General features: G+C 36.1%; 1 protein-coding gene and 1 long non-coding RNA gene across 2 annotated transcripts; both read left to right on the top strand.

The window, feature by feature from the left end:
• The first annotated feature begins 1,044 nt into the window (after positions 1–1,044).
• LOC122137262 lies at positions 1,045–3,315 on the top strand. Its single transcript, XR_006154718.1, has 3 exons — positions 1,045–1,082; positions 1,390–1,474; positions 2,813–3,315. It is a non-coding gene; the product is annotated as an uncharacterized LOC122137262 (long non-coding RNA).
• A 1,426-nt stretch (positions 3,316–4,741) lies between these two features.
• LOC109057888 (podocalyxin-like) lies at positions 4,742–20,417 on the top strand. The gene is made up of 12 exons (XM_042722628.1): positions 4,742–4,750; positions 8,128–8,242; positions 11,630–11,763; positions 13,092–13,290; positions 17,531–17,662; positions 17,763–17,996; positions 18,644–18,792; positions 18,886–18,915; positions 19,026–19,055; positions 19,573–19,696; positions 19,833–19,951; positions 20,223–20,417. The coding sequence occupies exons 1-12, from the start codon at positions 4,742–4,744 to the stop codon at positions 20,415–20,417; spliced, it is 1,470 nt and encodes a 489-aa protein (XP_042578562.1).
• Positions 20,418–20,823: the final 406 nt, after the last annotated feature.

Here is a 20,823-nt window from a genome sequence, read left to right as displayed (position 1 = left end):
TGTCCATGTGAGTCACAGAAACATCACTAATAACTAGTTGTCACTCGCGGTTCTGTTCACACAACACAGGTTGACGGAAAATGCGAAGTCTTTAAGATATTATGGAGTCAATATGATAATAAAATGTGGTTTCAACGCTCGTTAATGTGTGTAAAAGTGGCATCAATGTACACACAGACCACAGTCGGAGAGAAAACATGTGCATATCGGTTTATTAACTTTCTACAGTAAACACACAACGGAAAAAGTTAATGCACTTTTAATCCACTTTGATTCCAAGAAACAAATTTAATCACTCGAAACAATGCAAAATGGGCGTGTTTATGCGCTGTCAAACAATTTGATTGACTGACGAATCTGACCAATAAGAGTGGAGAACCGTAATGCCTCTTGTGACGGATTGGTCGTTTTACCTAAAGGGCGTGCCATAAGAGGGCGTGGCTTACTTTTAAACCAATAGCAATGTGTAAAACAGGAAGAAGGGCGTGTCCGTTTAACAGCTCTCAGTCAGGCTGATAGAAAAATGATAGTGGATTCAATTTTGTAATAAAAATAAAAATTGTGTGAATATTTGATAATGAATTTGGTTATAAAATATTCTTAAAAAGAGTACCTTATCATAATGTTTTGGTAGTGTTGGTAATGTCATTTTCATAAAAAGGTAAAGAAAAACAAAATATGTATGCGTCAAAGGGGAAAAATATTAAAGGGATATTTCTTTATTTCTGTTTCTTTTGTTTTAACAACATATGACTTCTTGCATGTTAGTTACACCTTATTGATTTAACATTTTTTAATGTAAATAAAAATGTAAATTAAATTGCTTCACTTACTTGCTACTTAAAAAATATTTTTAAAAAGCAAATTAAACATATTATGCCAAATTACAGCCCCTTAATTTTTTCAAGAATTTCACTCTTTTTATCAGTAACACCACCTAAACACATTTTTTTTACTTTAAGCACAACAGAAAAAATACTTTTAATATAAAGAAGTTTATTCAAAGTAGTTATTGTGTATATATGATTAACTTTCTATTTACAGACAAAAGAATCAGCATTACGTCTGCATGTGACAAGCAGGTAAGATGAAAGATAAGCACTCACCATCAGTGTTTTTAAGTCTCTGTCTATGAAATATATAGTGTCTTTCTATTCATATTCTATAAATAATTTGTCAGAAATAGGTGGAATGGGCATAATTTACAAAATACCAGCTATCAGTTTGAAAGCCACATTGACTCAACTCATGTTCTTGGGGGAAAAGGCTTTGATTTGGACAAGTGTTCAAATCCAAACTATTTACAAATTGTAAATTATGAGTGTTTGTGAAGCTTTATGTGTACAATATTGTGTAATTTCTTAGATTATTTATGTGTTTCCCCCACAGAATAAGAGATGTGTTTGGAGCAGACAGAGCTCTGGGACGTGTGTACAGACATTCACTGTGATGATGGACATCTCCTCATGGACAGGTGAGACTTATTACGTGTGTTTGTGTTTTATTGTGTACTTGACATATAGGTTACCATCATTTTCTTTTTGGAGGCTCACCCCTCTAGAAAGCAAATTATGGTAACCTAAACGGGTGGGGAAGGGACAGCGGGGCAAAAATTTTATACAGCTAAATTATTTTTAATATCAAGAAGCATAACCGCTGCTGGACATGGTTCCGGGGCTTGGGGGGGACCCGAATCATCCCCACAACACTCACTCATATCGCAGAGACCTGGCTGGGATCGAACCAGCAACCTCTGAACCATGAGGCAGCACTCTTACCTGTGAGCCACAGATGTCTTGTCTGTGGTATCGCAGTGACCTGTATTTCACTGTTCACCTGAATGTGATTTTACAATAAGCTGGTTAAAGCTTTGGCAGTTTCTTTCTTGAGTCTCACCCGTTTCTTTCTTTCTCGATGATCTGGCTTGTATCAAACCAGCAACCTCTGAACCATGAGGGCAGCGCTCACCTGTGAGCCACAGACCTGTAAGAAACTTATATTTCACCACTCACCTGTGATATAAACCAGTTAAATTTTGACATGTTCAGGTGGGATTTGAATCCTTGTCTGAATCACAGCCTTCATTTTCAAGCACATGTATTTAGCTACTAGTGCCACCATGGCTTTCACGAACAGAGCTTGCATTTAGAGCACTGCTTTTGATATATGATGGCAATTTAACACAAGCAATAAAGGGAGTTGAACTCAGCTCTCCAAGATGAAAACACGACACTTTACCTCCTGAGCCACTGAGTTTGTTGAACTGTTTGTAAGTTTGTGTCAGGGGTCTTTTTGATGTTATGTTTAGTTACAGCATTGATTAAAGCTGTGAACATACGTTAAAACAGAAAAGAGATCTGATGTTACATGTTGTAAACAACATCTTTTTTTATTGAGATATAAATAAAAAACATTGAACCCAACAAACAAACCCAGCAAGTTTCTAGTAATCCTAAAGCCCTTGATTATCTGTTTCAGGTGTTTTCAATCAGGTTAGAGCTAAACTCAGGGAAGTGGCTCAGTGGGAGCAGGTCTGGACATAACTGCTGCTGGTTTAAATTTATTAATGCAGATACACTTATTGTCCACAAGTGGGAGCTGATACTCTGATCTGTGTTCATGAATGTGCAATGTACTGAATGTTAATCAGAAAAAAAGATTGAATTGACACAATATAAAAGTTTAGTTGTTTTATCAGTCAGTAGTTCATAGATTAAAAATGAACAGTCGTTTTTATTTTAATGATCATTTATCTAAATAACCAAAAAATGATCAGTGATCAATCCATGGTTTAACATGAATTTGTCTACAGAAACTCTTCCATCATCTTTATCCTCATGACCATCCGATGCTCCGGATTCAGACTCAGAGCTTCATCCTCCTCATCAGTGACTGAGAAAGAGCCTCACCAAAAGTTTTTTATGGAAATTGAAATCACATGATACAGACCATATAAATTAAATATTTATCTATTGGTTATAGGATCTGCTTTTAACATCTTTGGAAATAAAAAAAATACGTCTGATTTTCTGCAATATAAATGGGTATTGTAGGCTAAATGAATAATAAGATTTATGTTTTTTAAGAAGCACAGCTTAGTTCCATCTTTCAAACACATATCAGAGACATACTGTTTTTTACCTGCTCAAACTCACTGTAAGATGCTTTTTGAGATGGAGATGATCTCCTACATCTGCTTATTATAAATATTAATAAAAAGCCACTATTAGACACCATTGTATATATTATATCAGTCATTATCTTACAGATGATATATGTCAACAGTCATTTTAATACAGGCTTTAAAATAATTTGTTCAAATCTGTCCTGCTTTCAGTCAAGCTTTATTATAATCAACACATTGAAATCATTGTTTGAGAACAGACGTGATACACAATAAATCAAAACTAATAGAACTACTTCATCAAACCAATAGAGTCTCGGAGAATCGTTTGCTTTATGTTTAATGCATGTTTACACTGACCATGTGCTTTCGACTTCAGTACCACACTTCTGTCTTACTCTTACCCCATCAGTTGAGAGCTGATCCGGTTCATTTATCTAAACTGGTAGAGACCTTGACAAAATCATATTTATTGTAAAATATATTAAGTTTAAACCGTAGCGATCATCTTCTACTAAACTAGAAACTGGAGTCCAATTTTCCATCCGGGTCACTACGGTCAGTTTGACACTTGTTCAAACAGCATGCGCAGACCGTTTTAAACACATCTTCTGCAGATGACAGCTCAGTGACAATATTTTAATATCACTAAACAACCCATATTCCAGCCAATCGACAAATAAAACCAACGCACAATGCGATAAAGTGCAGGAAACAAATTTCACATGACTCACCTGAAAGTGTCCTTTCACACAGTGCATTTCTCTTGCTTTATCTTCATTCAGTCGTTTATTATTAGATCTTTTGTTCTAAAAAGTGGTGAGGGCAGTGCTGGTTATGACATCACAAAACAGCCCTTTTAATTTGGCAGTAGAATATTTGTTTTGAGTATTTGCTACCAAACATAAACACATATCCATGTAAACATTAACAATTAGTAGTGTCCATAAATAATAAGTTACAGTTATTTGATGTTATAGAGATTTGTGCTGACACATTCAGCTTCTCAACGGAGGTTGTGACTTTTAATCTGATATTTTTTACAATTAAATTTGACGTTGTCTGTCCCGGAATTCTATAGAGTATATCCTAGCTTATTTCCAAGTATGATCTACTGGTCCACTTTCACTTCCAAACCAGGAATTATCATTCCAATCAGTTAATTTTATTTTATTTTCATGTTGTGTTTTGTTTCATGGAAGAAGAAGAAAAATGGCGTGATGAATTTTCATTTTTGGGTGAGCTATTCCTTAAAGAGATCTGCTCAATTGTGTGCCACTCGAGGGTTATACTAACGTAATTTAGGAAGCAACAGTACCAGGATCAGGAATGAAAAAATAAAAGGACATGAGAGAGGATGAGGCCCACACAGATAAATGAAGAGAGAATTCCACACATAGATTCAGGGTCAGGGCATACCGAGAGAAACTGTGGGGGATGTGCTGGCTTCAAATAGAAAGAGTCAAAGGCTCCCCTAGATAAAAAACAACAAGGTATCACTAGATACTGGCATTCTATACAGATTATAGGGATAACTAATCAGGGCATCCTGATACTCTGAGAGAGAGACTGACTGGAGGACAGAAAGAGATGTCCCAGAGGTGGAATGTGTTAAACATGCATCCCGTGAGATGAAGGGAAAGGAGAGGAAAATATGTCCATGCCCAGGTCTGTGTGGCTTAAATCCAATTGTGTGTGTGATTAAAGCCCCTTTTATACCTACTAGCAGTGCTTTAATGTGAACTTCCTAACAATAGTTCAGGAGGCGCTTGTCCATAAATTAGAATTGCAATGGAAAAGCTAATGGTACTACTGTATATAAATAGCTGCTTACCCAATCATTCCCACAATTCCTCTGTCATCCCTCCATTACCCTCCCTTCCTCTCTGTAATGTTGTCCCAAGGGGAACCAGGAAGCCACACCTGTCTACCGTTTCCATAATTCTAAACTACATAAATCATAAAATTAATTAACTATTATACCATAAACAATTTTTTCATAATAATTGTCATATGGATGCATCTCACTAAAAATATCCAGTTCACTAAGGCTGCATTTATTTGATTAAACATACAGTAAAAATCAGTAATATTTTTATCTCAAAATAACAAATAATTTTTTTATATAATAAAATGTATATATATTTTAAAATTTAGCTTATTCCTGTGATGGCAAAGCTGAATTTTCAGCAGTCATTTTTCTAGCTTTCAGTGTCACATCCTTCAGAAATCATTCTAATATGACGATTTAGTGCTCGATACGACATTTATTATATTCTATTTTTATTATTTTATTACATAATTTATTACTGTATTATTGTATTTTGAATACACCTGAGCAGAGTAAGCGTGAAACTTTTTTCAGGATTCTCAGATGTTCAAAAGAGCATCATTTTGTGAAATGTATTTTTTTGTAATATTATAAATGTATTTACTGTCACTTTTTATTAATTTAATGCATTTGAATAAAAGTATACATTTATTAAAAATCATAATGACCCCAGATTTATGAATGGTATGGTAGTGTATATATTTCTATAGTTGAAAGAAAAATATTCCCACTTCAGAAATGACAATTTAGACAACCTGAAAGCTCAATATATAATATATATATAATATATATATATTAATATATATTATAAACTACATAATTAAGTAAATGCTTTAATTAAAGTAAATGCTTTAACAATCTTACTGCCATTGTGTGATTGGCACTGATTAAATCAAATTTATAGAAAGAATCAAACTAATTTTCAGTGATGTCATTGAAAAGATGTCGACTGAGTTCAACTCATCATAGCAGAAATATTCTTTAACTGACAGATGGATAATGTGAGTTTCTCACATTAGTGAGATGTAGGGATAGTGCAGCAACTGTTTCTGGGGAAGCTCCCGCTGGCAGCTTCCTGTGCCACTCCCACTCTGTGAATACACACACTTCTGGATCTGACTAATGGCGCTTTTCCACTGCGAGGTACGACTCGGCTCGGCACGGTTTGCATTTCCACTGCAGTTTAGTACTGCTTTGAGTGGGCAGGATTATTTAAATGAAATTATAGTTGCGCTGCCTCTACCTCCACGACTCCTAAAAAAAATGTACATTCCACGTCGCCCCATCAAGCTCTTGCTGGATCCGCTCCTTTGCTATCAAGGAGAGGAACGTCTGTACTTTCTCAACAAATAACGAAACAGCCAGTTTTTAGTTGTTAAAAAAGGTGTGCTCGTTCAAAACAGTTGCATTCAATCATTCACTTGCTGTGCTGATTTAAATCTAGCGGTTCTGTTGTGTTCGTGTCGCAAGTTCAGTGACGCAGGTAGTGACACGTCACGTTTTGGTAACGGTACGGTTCACTTGTAACCTCAACCGAGGTGGTACTAAAAAAAGTACCAGGTACTGTACCCAGGGGAAAACCCCCCAAAAAGTACCGTGACGTACCATGCAGTGGAAAAGCGCCATAATGGAATTCCGAAGACCCCCCCCACCCCTACAAACAAAATAATTTCCGCTTCATCCTGCTCTTTCCTTCATCCTGTAGTCTACACGTGAATGTATGCGAAACACTCCTGTCAGGTCACAATGATCCCCTAGAGTCAGGGACCGGCTAATAATAACACAGACCAACTGCATCCTCCTTTTCAGATATCCCCAGGATGGGGGCCCATCAAAAGCTCCCCGACCCAATGCCCCTCCATCAGCTCTACAGTAGCATTCTGAGATAATCTACAGGCTCCGAGTTATCAGACCAGAGGCAGATAGATGATTCTTCTACAGGTCAAAGGTCATATCTAAACACCTACGCACTGATTGTTTCCTTGTAGAGGTTAAGAGCTTGTTCCACTGTTCATGGTAAATGCTCCAGCCTAGATCTTGGTCTGGTCACTCACACAATTTAAATGTCACTTTTTGCAAACACCATTAGTGAAATAGCAAAATCCCATCAATAATCTTTTGTTTGTCCCACAATGCCACTCAAATGCTTATGTTCTCAAAGACACTGATGTTAAATTGGGTTTTTAGTCTAGATTCAAAGCTATGGAGGAATTGGAGTGTGACTAAATATATATATATGTATGTGTGTGTGTATATATATGTGTGTGTGTATATATATATATATATATATATATATATTATAATATTGACACCCTTGGTACATATGTAAAAAAAAATATATATAGAACACCAGGGTGACTGGGAACATGAAATTGTCAGGTAATAAGAAACACGAAGGCCAAATAACCTTAAACAATATAGTTCTGATGTGCAGAACAAGGCTGTTGAGCTTCACAAAATAGAAAGTGACTAAGAAAAAAGCTAAAGCATCGAAAATCCCCATTTCCACCATCAGGGCAATAATATAGATGTTCCAATCAACTAAAGATGTTTTATTTATTATCATGTGTCGATACCGTCCTAATGCAGTGAGGTGGAGCGTTTGAGTGGCCAAAGACTCTCAGAGGGTTCACTGCTGGAGAATTGCAGAAATTAGTTGAATCCTGGGGTCAGAAAGCCTAAAAAAAATCAAACAGTCCCTACATCAGCACATGTTGTTCTGGAGGGTTTCAAGACAAATTCTCCTCACTCATCCAAAAACAAACTCCAGAATATTCAGTTGTCAGACACGACTGGAACTTCTAATGGCACTGGCTTCTATGGTCAGATGAAACTAAAAAATAGCTTTTTGCCAGCAAACCCACCAGCTGAGTTTAGTACAAACAGGGATAAAAGGTACCCCATGCTCATGGTTAAATATACTGCTGGATCTTTAATGTTGTGGGCCTGTTTTTCTGCCGGAGGTCCTGGACGTCTTGTCAGATGCATGGCATCATGGATTCTATCAAATACCAAAAGATAAAAATATCGAAACCTAACTGTCTTTGTTAGAAATCTTAGAATGGGCCGTGGTTAGATCTTCCATCAGGACAATGATCCAAAACAAACATTAAAATCAACAAAAAAATCTGTTACTGAGCACATAACCAAGCTTCTGCCATTGCTGTCCCAGTCCTCTGACCTGAACCCTGCAGAAAATGAGTGTGGTGAGCTGAAGAGAACAAGCACCAACTCTGAAGGATCTGCAGAGATTCTGGATGAAGGAATGGTCTCTGATCTCTTGTCAGGTGATCAATAAATTCATCAGGTATTACAGGAGAAAACTCAGCTGTTATTTTGGCAAAAGGATGTTGTAATAATTGGGTGCCAATAATTGCGGCCAACTTCAACTAGAGAAAAACATTTATTTCATAATGAGATTTTCCCTTTTTCCCTTTTATTTCAATGAAAGTTTAGAATTTTGTGATTTTTTGGAATGAAAGATAAAAAAGATTTATGCAGATTTATTTCTACAGCCATCTTTGCTCATTGGTACTTGGGAGAACCAAGGGTGCCAATAATAGTGCCTTTGAATGGATGAATTGGAATACCATTTAAAAATGAAATTATAAATCAAGTATTAAAGTACTAAATCAAGTATTTTATACACACATATAGATTCCAATAACCAATATCTTACATATAGTGTTGAATGGCTGCTTTTCCAGCAGTAGACACAGATGATCTGAAAGACATTTCTTTACACATTATAATACTATAACTGCCTGTCTGTTTGAAATTAAGGGGTTTTAAACACTTCACACATAAATGAATGATTTGGACTGAAAGAGAGGTAGAAATAAACAAAGATTTTGTGGAGAGTGGTACTGTCAGCAACAGATGAGAAAAATAAACTGGATTATTTCACTGGAGGAGTTACCCGTTCAAACGCATTCTCACACACACAAGGTGCTGTTTTTCCTCTTGGGGATGGACTCTGGTTGGTACCAGGCTGCTGATAAGGAGGTGCAGAGTGTTCTGTGTCCTGTCAACTCCTAAATCACACACTTTCAAGGATACTCACACACACATGCATTTATCTCGCAGTAAAAGGGAGACTTCAGACAACACAGGCAAGATTATGCAAATGTTATTTTGATCATTAAAGAGACACCATGCAGAATGTCTGACATGTCAACCCTGTTTGGAATGTGCTGCATTCTTGTGTGTCATGTTGCCTGTTCTTCCATTTTAAGCTTTGAGTTTTGATGTACACACACACACACACACACTGACCACCTGTGTCTCTGAAAGCATTGCTCAGTATTTCCATTTATCATTACACTATAACTATCTATATTTACTGACAGACCAGGTATCATCCCTCCACGAAAACTGCTAAAGACTTTCCCAAGTAGGGAAAGTAAGGAAAAATTTGTGATTTTCTGGAGAAAAATAAATACAAATAAAATAATAAATAAATAATAATAAAATATATATATTTTTGTATAAGTTATACAAGTTATTTAGCAGGCAGCTGTCTTGATAGTTTTTCTTTTACCAAGGTAAATTGGTAGTGCACCCGTCAAATTCAAAATTGAAATTCAAAAAAAAAAAAGCAAAATTGTATAAATAAAAAATAATAATTGAATTCAATTAAATTAATTAAATTTAAAACTATTATATGTGGATTCATGGAACACAAAGTCATATAGCAGGCAGCTCTCCTTTTTCTTTTAAGTAAATGGGTACTGCACTTGTCAAACTCAAAACATGATGAAAAATAAATAAAAGCAAAAATAAATAAAATGTTAATTATTAAATTAAAATAGTACATTAAATTAGGAAATTACCTAGATTAAAATACCTAGTTTTTTGTGTGCTTGCTTGGATCACAAATGTAAATAATAATAATAATAATACTGTATGTTGCAATAAATTATTACCTACATTTATCATTTCATACATATACATATATACATATTATTTTATCTATATACAATTCATATAGTTTGTTTATGCTTATTAATATGTTTTTAATTGATTTATATATATATATATAATATATGTATATATATATATATATATATATATATAATATATATATATATATATATGTTTGTTTGTTTGTTATTATTTTTTTTATTTTATTTTTTTTTTGTGTTTATGTGCTTTTGGCTCTTTCCTTTTAGGAGTTTCGTCATCTTGTCATATTTTCTGTTTTGTTCAGCTTAAAAAAATATAATTCTAATTGAACTATTACTTTAAAAGACAAAAAAAAAAGTCTCCAACAAACTGCCCTCTATGTGAATTAATAAAGTATTTTAGTTAAATTGCCTTCATTGCAGGATGAATCATTTAGTAATATTCAAACATTTGAAGCTGCTTGAGTTTTGAGTCACAAAACTATCTCTGATAACTGGAACATGGAATGTGAGCGCTGGACATGTGCAGTACACACTATATACTTTCCACATATCTGAAGAACACGTGCCATAAATCTCAAGATAAATTCAATAAAGAAACTTTAGAAATGGCATTCATCATGGGGGAGGCTTGGCCCTGCCCTGTCAGTACTTGGCACAGCGTCTCGGCGCAAATAAAGAGCGAGAGTGAATGAGCGCTGCATTCTTGGAATGCTCTTACCATTGTGGATCTTTAATGCGGCAGGGTGAGCGCGCGCTCTCCCGGTGACAAACCCTCGCGCCACTGAACTATCGATGGATGGGAGGCATGAAGCCAGACGTGAGAGCGCCGGCCTCCAGCCTTGCAACCCCCGAGCTGTTTAACATGCGATCCGTCACTCGCCGCGCTGTGAAGAGTGTCAGAAGGGCACCCTCGAAAATCTGGCCCAACATAGTTCTCTAGTTATACAAATGCTTCACGCTACAAGATAGAGCTGGATGTGTGTGTGAGGGGAGTTTCCAAACCATTTTCTTCTGTGAAGTCAACTTTTCCAGCCCAAATGACCTGAAATTTAACTAAACCATAAATGCTGAATGGTAAAATCACTGTAAAATGGTCATAAACTAGATAAAAATGCTGGGATTTACCTAACAATTTTTTTATGTATTTTTTTTTTCCAATTGATAGGGCTACAATGGCTTATAAGCCTGTAGACACTGTTAAGTCAAAACAATATATTTTATGTGCACAAAATACATTTTGTATGCATATAATAAAAAATGTATATACATAAGATAATAAAATAAATTAGATACTACATTCATTTGATGAGTTCATGTATGCAGAATGGTGAAAACAGTGTGCCACAATGCCTTTAGAAACTGTCTAGTAAAAAAAAGGATGAAAAAATAAGTAATATTAAACAAAAAACAAACAAAATTACACTTAAAATACCACAAAATAATGGAAAATAAAATAGAAAAAATTGGCCTGTAGAAAATGCCAAATAAATAAATAATGTATGCAGAATGGTATACGAAAAACGTGTAGGGTCGAAATGGTCTGTAGAAACTGACAAGTCAAAATAAATAATTAAATAAATAACAAAAATTAAATATAATAAAATGCAAAAATGGCCTGTACAAACTGCAGCATCTGAATAAATAAAATAAATATATAATATAAATATAAATAAATACAAATAATTCAAAAATAAAGTAAAAATAATAAAATAAAATAGGCACACTAAATTTGTTTATGGAGTTCATTTATAAACTTCACACATACAGGTTTTGCCAGCCCTGAGATCTGCCACACAGCACGTCACTCCAGACGACTCCGCGTATTCAATACATCACAATCCGTGCAGCCAAGGAAACCCAGCAAAACTCTGCCCCCCAAATCCCCGGACCCTCAGGGTGGGGTAGAGACTCAGAGAAGCAGCAGCTCAAACAAAAGCACTCCTCTTGGCTTTAAGATTAAAAAAATACCAGCTGCCACAAAAAAAGTTCAGAAACAAACTCGAGACGAAAAGCGGAACTGATCAGCGTCTCAACATTTTCATGCAAAACGTTTCCTGAAGTCACTGAACGAGCAGCGAGCATCAAACTGACGGAATGAAAATGGCAATCTCGTGGACTCTCATTGTATTAGGTGAGTTTACGTTCACATGCGTTAGCGTGCTGCTTAGATGTTAATTAAACTTACACATTTCTAATAATTAATAATTAGTGGCGTCAAGATATATTGATAACTTTGCTCAGGTTGGTAATTCAAACGCCTCGTTTGAATATAAACTGTTTGTGATTTCAGAACTTGTTTAAATATTTAAATGCTTTAAAATCTTTCGTCTCACGACTCGCAGCGATCATTTTCATACCACAGACGCTAACATTCTTGCAAACTGTCTAAACTGAATTATACATGTCATGCAGACATTCATATGAGGAGTTTTAAACAGTAAATTAGTCATTCAGAGAACAAATTTTATTTTTGAACATGAGAATATTACAGAGGTCCGGACCTCGGTGACCTCATACAGTAGATGGCTACGTGCTACTTATTCAGTCAGTTTCTCTCTCAGGAATAGCCTACAGGTCCTACTTTAATACTTAATTCACACTTTGTGGCAATTCACTGCTTCTTTTTTTGACATTTTTTGATCAACCTGTTATATTGGTAAACATTCTCATATTAATTCATATTTGAATTCACACCAGCTACTAATCTGTTCAGCATAATGTTTATAACTCAAAGATGGTTATCATGAAACAACTCACATTTTGCTGACAGTTACAGCTATTAATGTAACAGCACCTGAACGAATCTGTATGTGTAAAAAAAATCCTGCAAAGAGCTCTGGGAAGTGCAGCATCTGTGCCACTCAACATTTCTGTCAGCTGCTTTGCTGAAATTACAAACAGTGACACAATTACAGATGAAGTCCATCTTAGACCCAAGAGGGGTGTGAGGGAGGACTGTTATTCTTTAATTATCAGTGGGGTGCACCTGCCTGTCCAGACATCAGCCTGACAGTCATTAGAAAAGCTTCATGTTTTGTTTGGCCAACCTTGTAAAAAGCACCATAAGCACTTTTGACTCTGCTCTGTCTCACTCAGCCTTTTCTAAAATGCCTGATTAATTGTTTGAAATTGCTTTCTTGTAGTGCAAAAATGAGGATGTTGTAATCTCAGCTTTTCTGAACTTAAGCATTGATAAAATTAAGGCCTGTATCCATGTTGTTTACCTCAGAGTATTTGTAAAGGCTTCCTTGTGTTGCATAAGGTTTCCTCCATCCTCTACTGTCAAGAAAGCCTCAACATTTCAATCAGCCAAAATATACTGACTGCAACAAAGTATCCTTTGGCAGTGCTCTGGTCTGGATGCGGCCTGACAGAGCTGTCTTACACAAGGCTTGGGAAAGTACAGAACATCCCTGTTCCCAGGGAAGGTGGGGCACTTATTTCCTCTGCTCCGTTCCTCTTGCTCTCTCTCTCTCTCTGTCTTACTACATCTCTCAGCCAAATGGTCCAACTTCTTCCTGATAATAGAGATTATTCAAGGAATGAAACACTGATTTATATGACGCAAGAGTAGATGTAAAACCCGAGGGGGCATAGTGTTTAAGACCCCAAGAAAAGCCTTGGTATGCATGGTTTTCTGTCCTGTGTCGAGGTGTTTCCTTTTTGCACAGGAAGTTTGGGTGGGGTATAGCAAAGGGCTTGTCTCATTTCAAATAGCCAGTTTAGTTTGCATTACAGCTATGAACTAGAAGCTGATGATCCAAATAAATTCCTAAATCAAGGTATAAGCAATTTTATACCACAGTAATAATAATGAAAAATAGTTGAATAAAATTGAAATAGATGGTGTTTTTAATGACATGAATATTTCAAAAAAATATTTTTTTTAATCTGGAAACAAACCTCACAAACCTCAAGCTTGTGATCAGTTACATTTCTTAATGTTTTTTTAAATAAGTCTCTCATGCTCACAAAGGCTACATTTATTCGATCAACTATACTGAAAGAAAAAAAGAATAATATTGTCAAATATTATTACAATTTAAAACAACTGTTTTTTTATTTTAATGTATTTTGCAATTAAATTTATCCCTGTGATAAAGCTGAATTTTCAGCTTCATTACTCCAGTCTTCAGTGTCACATGATCTTTCAGAAATCATTCTAATATGCTGATTTGGTTCTCAATTATTAATATTGGTTCTTAAATATTATCAGTGCTGAAAACAGGTTTTACCACTTAATATTTTTATCTGGAAACCAACCTTTTTTTCAGCATATACCTTGGTGAATAGAAAACTCAAAAGAACATAATTTGAGTATTTTTTGTCAGCGAAAACTTTATTTTGACCCAACTAGCATCATGTCCTCAAACTATTAGGAACTATTCATGGATTAAAAGCCACAAAACACCAATTCTGATTTCGATTAGTCTTAATGTGGCACCTAGAAGTAATGTAATTCCCTGCTTAACGTGAGAGCGTCTAATATTTATAAGGGAGATGTCTAAGGCAAAGAGCGGGAGAGACTGGCCTCTGTATCTTGAGATTGCAAAGATGGCCCCTCCGTCATTCTCCTCTCCTTTTCTCATCTGCTTATTATGTATAACATCTGCAACTGGCACTGCCAGGATCTTCAACTCCCTTCTCTAATCCAACCTCTAACCCGGCCTCCCCTCTCTAGTCACTACCCATGAATCCTTCACTTTATCACGGATACTTTGCACCATTAGCAGCTAGTCTTTCTTAGCCAAAAAAATAAAATAAAAAATTCTTCAGCCGTTGAGCTCAAATGCAGCTCATAAATACAGTGTTTGCAATTATTCAAAAACTCTTTATCCTTAAATGAATAAAAAATATGGCACTTCAGTTTCGATTCACACAGCTGAGTATTTAGTGAGTATACAGTTCTATTGGTACGCTATAATGACATCTGATAATGTGTGTCATGAGGAATGCGTTTGAGTCAGGCACATAAATGCCCGCTGACCTTATTCGGCCTCTGTCCAGCCCTCTCAGACTTGATCTTCCTTTCTTCTGTCCATCTTTCATTTATTGTGTGCATTTTTGTATTCACAGTCTCTCTCCTCACCTCAATAAAAGGGTTAGTTGTGACTTAGCTCCAAAAGGAGCCCCCAATCCCCATCTTCCTTGCCCCCCTCCCGTTGGGCCGATGGGTCTTTTTAGTTACCCCTGAATAGGACACTATCATGGGGAGAGGGGGCATGCTAGGGGCCCAAAGAGGTCTTAATTTAATCATATGGGATGAAATTAGACTCAAAATGATTAATAGATGCACGCAAAATTATCCATGTACTGCATTAATTTTATACATGTATAATATTAATAGCCTACAAGGAAGGAATAACTGACAACGTGCCGTTGAATAAAAAAAAAAAAAAAAAAAAAAAAAAAAACCTTGCTAGGCTTTTGTCATGAAGTTCTTGTTTGGCAAACTTAATATAGCTATTCTGTGTCTTAAGACAAGTTAAGTTAGAACACGTTCAATAAAACATCTTTATTGTATTTCTACGGGCAGAGGATAATAGCCAAACCAAAAAGAAACAGAAAACACAATGTAACTCATAAAACTGTACACATTGGAATGCGCACATGTGAGTGGGGCTAGTGCCATCTAGTGGTCGCTGATTTTATTTGACTCAGCTGCACATGTATCGCGAGCTGTGTGTGTGTGGATTGGGCAAGGCTAAAAGGGTGGAACGTCTCAAAATTCAAATGAATCAAATAGAATCGACTCAGAAGAGATGTGGATGAATCCACGTGCGTCGCCTTATCCACAAATGCACATTTTAATCGCTACATGCACAAATTATGATAACTTAATACAAACTGTAACATTTGTATTCAGAAATATGTCTCTATTTGAACAAAATGCTGCACGTTAATGTAATTCTTAACTCTGCAGACACCGGCTGAAAAGAATTTGTTTCAGTGTAGTGACGCACATATGCAAATTTTTCAAATCGTGTACACATTAATGAATTGCACTGGGCCTTGTTTGTTGGTAGTTGTGTGTGTGGGACGTGAAATGCTGTACACTGCGAAAATGAAGTCTCAAAATCCAAATGAAGATCGACTCCAACTAGACATCAATTAATGCATGTGTGTTTCCTGATACACATATGAATGGATTCTTTTTTGCATGAGCAATTTATGATATATTAATGCAGAACAGAACATTTTTATTCACAAACATGTCTGTATTTGTTCAAATCGCTGCACAATCATTTAATCTTGAATCAAATTGAAAGGAATTTGTTTGTGGTTGGTAAAATCCATGTATAAAATTTATGCAGTACATGGATAATTTTGCATCCGAGGACTGGAATTGAGAACCGCTGCTCAACACTGCTCAAAACTTGCGTTTGAATCATCAGTGGCAAATCCTTTAAATATGTAAACGTACTTACAGTTTGTGAGTCAAAACAGCCGGCATTGTAGTCTTCTCTCCCAGGATCAGGAAACAGTCCTCCATAAAATGCGTTGCACACATCTAAATATTTGGGTTGAACTGTTCTGGAACAACTTAACCACTGATTTCTAGTTGTGTCCTCTTTTGGAAGGCCAAACTAAATATTTTCACTTTCACAACGAAACAGCGTCTCCACGACATGGCGCCAGCGGCAACAATACTACAGCGAGAATCAAAGTTACACCTTCTTTCTTTGCATGAACATTTGGGCGGCGTTATGCAAATCTTCCCACATCGTGACATAGACATGTGGGGGCGTTTACAGTAAATGAGGCGTTTTAGGAGGGCGTGACCAAGTCTTAACTTTTATAAGGAATATCTCTTTGGGTTTGAGACCTTAGTCTTTGCAACTTTAGGGATATTATCTATTCACGAACAGCTTGTAACACTCCAAAGAAAAAGGAAAACTTGAAATCGCATCATATGACCCCTTTAAACTGAACTGAGCTGGACGATGACAGTGTTTATTATTGTCCTTTTGCATTGACCCTATTTTCCTATTTTGTTACTATAAAGCTGCTTTGACACAAGCTGTATTGTTAAAAGTACTATATAAATAAAGGTGACTTGACTTGCACAAAGACAAAAACAATAAAATCACAGCTTGACAGAATTCAAGATACCTCGAGAAGAAAACTGCTCCACATATGCAATTAAAATAAATACAAGATGATCTGTTTGAATTACTTAAACCCCAAGCTTACCATTAAATAAATACAAATAAAATTTTGCTGATGATGCAATTATACCGGAATTAGGAAATTTCACACTAACGAACAAAATTTAAAAGTCATGATACTGGATATTCACATACAAAAGAGGATCCAGATGAAGACTGACTCAAAGCTTTACTCTTGATTCCTGGTTTAAAGTAATACATTACGTGGTCAACACAGCAAAAATACTCCCTGAAACGTAGTCAAATTTGGTTGTTACTTGTGTCAGTTGATAGAACACACTAGAAACTGTTTCATTCAAACACTGTTGCATCAAGATCACACAAGGTAACAAAGAAGCATTTTGTTAGCATGCATGAAAGAATTTTCACCAGCACTGCTACTGTTTACCTAAAATGCTGCGTTAAAGAAATTGCACAGAATCCATCTCAAATTCTGAGTCTGCAAAGCAGTATATTCTTACACTCTTTCTTGACTGTCTGTTTTGCTTGTTCTTCATAGGCACCCTCCTGCAAGGCATGCAGTGCAATGCTAATGATAATTCAACTGCAGCCTTAAATGGGTCCACTTTATCCACCGTGGTTGCCACTACAGCAGATTCCACTAAATCCACCGTTCCTCTCACCTCATTGAGTTCCACTAAACCCACCACTTCTTCTGCCTCATTGGAGTCCACTACCCCTGTCACTACACTCACCTCATTAAAAACCTTCCACTCCATCCTCCTCACCAGAGTCCACTACACAAGCACCGACCACTAAAGCCACTTCACCAGCTCAGACTGGGCCATCTTCAACAGTGGCTTATCAAGACCCAGCCAATAACACAACCTCACAAAATGTTCTTGTCACAACTCAAATCACAACAATTCAACCCACTACACCCAACGCAGGCACTACTCTTACAACCTTCAACAACAGTCCTCAAACTTCACCTACAACTCTCATCGCAACCGATCCCAACCAAAGTACCACCAACTTAAATAAACCTGCAACCACTATTTCTACAAAAGATGGCACCACCCAACTCTTGTCTACACAGACAAGCCCATCTGCTGTTGCCAAAACTTGTAAGTCGCAGGAATCACTTTATTACAATCTTTATGACTGCTCAACACAAAACAACAATGCTTGAATATTTATTATTGGAAATAGAAGAAAATTCTGTGGTTATTTACTCACCTTCATGTCATTTCCAACTCATACGACTTGCTTTCTTCCACGGAACACAAAAGTGCACTTTTGAAGAACGTTCACGCTGTACTTTTATATTCAGTGTGAAAACACAATACAAAACAAAGTTACAAAACACACAAAAACCAATGCAGTTTGGCATCACTGATAGATATCCAACATGAATGTGTACATACTGTATGCAACTGAGATTTGAGCACTACAGTGGAAGGTAAGACTTTTAGTTAATAACAATTTTAATTTTTTTTTACATGACAACACACAGTCACTGCATGCTTGTTCTATGGAAAAGAGCATTGAGTCCTCAAAATATACCCTGCTGTGTTCCACAGAAGCAATAGTGTTCAGAATGACAAAAGGGTGAGTAAAGGATGACAGTTTGAACTATTAAAAAGTGTCTCCTTTTCATGTTACTTTTCAGCTGAATTACCAACAACAGAATCAGACTCTAAATCTACTGCTTCTCAAAGTCTTGGGACAACTAAAGCACAAACAACTACTGCCTCGATCATACCAGGCCAGCGAATTGATGAAGATATTACAACTAACACTCCTGAAGAAATCTTTAATGTAAAATACGAACATTCATGGTTTTTCCTTATATATTGTTTATATTCTTGATCCTGATACTGTAAATGATCCTGTTGATTATCTCTTCTGCAGTATTCCTTTGATCCAAGCAACAGCACGGAGGTGAGTACATAAATGACAATAACACTATACTAACATTCATGTTTTTTCCTTATATATTGTTTATATTCTTGATCCTGATACTGTAAATGAGAGCTGATTACATTCTGCAGTATTCCTTTGATCCAAGCAACAGCACGGAGGTGAGTACATAAATGACAATAACACCTTTGATAATAGCTCCAGTAGTAGTGAGGGAGAGCTCATTTACATTCTAAAATTCACTAACAAGTCAATATCAAGAATCTCTCTGAACTCTGAAAGTTTAAATACACTGTTAAATGATAGTAAAATCTATCACAAAAGGAAGCCTGTTTCCACCACACAATAAAAAGAAGAAAGAAAAAGTATTGAGTGAATTCAGAACTCCAAGCAAATTCAAAACTTAGAATTCTGAGAAAGTCAAAAATCTCATTATATATTTTTTCTCACAATTCTGACTTGCAGTTACCTTTTCTTTAATTTATTTTTATTCCATGTCAGAAACAGGCTTCCATACAGAACAATCTATTAAATGAAGCCAGAATTTTTTTTTTTGATGAACAACAGAACGAAAAGTGAATGACCTCACAAAATCAATCCTGATTCTCCTTAAAAATGAGCAAAACATGCAGCCTAACTAGAAGAGCTTACATTTTAATATTTATTTTGTTCATACAGAAGAACAATGTGCGTCAAACCTGTAAGACGCTGGGTCAGAAGATGAAAGGAAATTGCACCGTGACCGTGGAAATTCACGACAAACGATTAATTGCAACAGTAACAATAGATGGTGAGGGAAATGGTATGGCTTCCAAACAGATTAAAGCTTTATTATGGAGGAACCACTGGATTCAGTGCTTGCTATATTATGTTCAGTTATCTTTAATAACATAAGTACAAAAAAATGTATAGTAATTCACTTCCTTTTCTATTTACAGCCGACCAAAAGATACCGCCAGATAACTACAAACCTATAGAACCTGTCAGTGGAGTTACAGACAGTGATAATTTCCAGAAAGAGGATGTAATAGTGGTCAGAATTACCAGACACGTTGATGTAAATTTTGGGTTCTTTATGCGATTTGGTGTTTTTTCTTTTTTGGTTTGTTTGGTACTGCACTTATCATCGCAGATCCTACAGGAAGAACCAGGTAAAGCTCAATTCTAAACATAAAGATGAATCAGACTCACACTGCTTGATTGAGGCCTACTTTAAATAAATTTATCTACGAATGATGAATGTTGTAAATAATTCAATTTAAAGTTACGTTCTGAATTCCAAAACGTTACGCAGTTTAACATCCCAATTTGTACTTTGCCCTCGGCAGCAACACCTGACAGAAGAGCTGCAGACAGTGGAGAACGGTTATCATGACAATCCTACACTGGAGGTGATGGAGGTACAGCCGGAGATGCAAGAGAAAAAACTGACAATGAACAGGGAGTTCAACGACAGCTGGATCGTCCCCATAGACAACCTGCTGAAAGAAGACATACCTGATGAAGAAGACACACACTTGTAATGGCATCAGATGGACCGTCTGGAGAAGGAAACCTGCTGCTCTCATAACGGTAGATTGTGAGCGGCCAGAATGTAGAGAAAGCAGAGATTGACATAAAGACTATCAAACGACAATGGTTTCATTTGGTGCCAGGGTGTATATGGTGTAATAAAGTAGTTGAATGTCAAGTATGTGCTAGAAATAGCGGAAGATTTCAGGTTTTGTGTGTCACTGTGCATGGGAAAGGGGAAATCTGTAAATGGAATGTCAATGTACAATCTGTGATGTCTCTTTGTGCCTTAACTTTTCTTTAGCACACCAATAGTATTCTAATAAACTATTTGATGAATATAAAATATATAACAAATATTAGGTAAAATAGACCATTTATGATTTATAAAATATTTGGTCTGATAATTTTCAGTAT

Source organism: Cyprinus carpio, chromosome B4 (genome assembly GCF_018340385.1).
Source record: "Cyprinus carpio isolate SPL01 chromosome B4, ASM1834038v1, whole genome shotgun sequence".
NCBI lineage: Eukaryota > Metazoa > Chordata > Actinopteri > Cypriniformes > Cyprinidae > Cyprinus > Cyprinus carpio.
The sequence above is the reverse complement of the archived record's forward strand: the minus strand, read 5'-3'. Positions and strand labels throughout refer to the sequence as shown.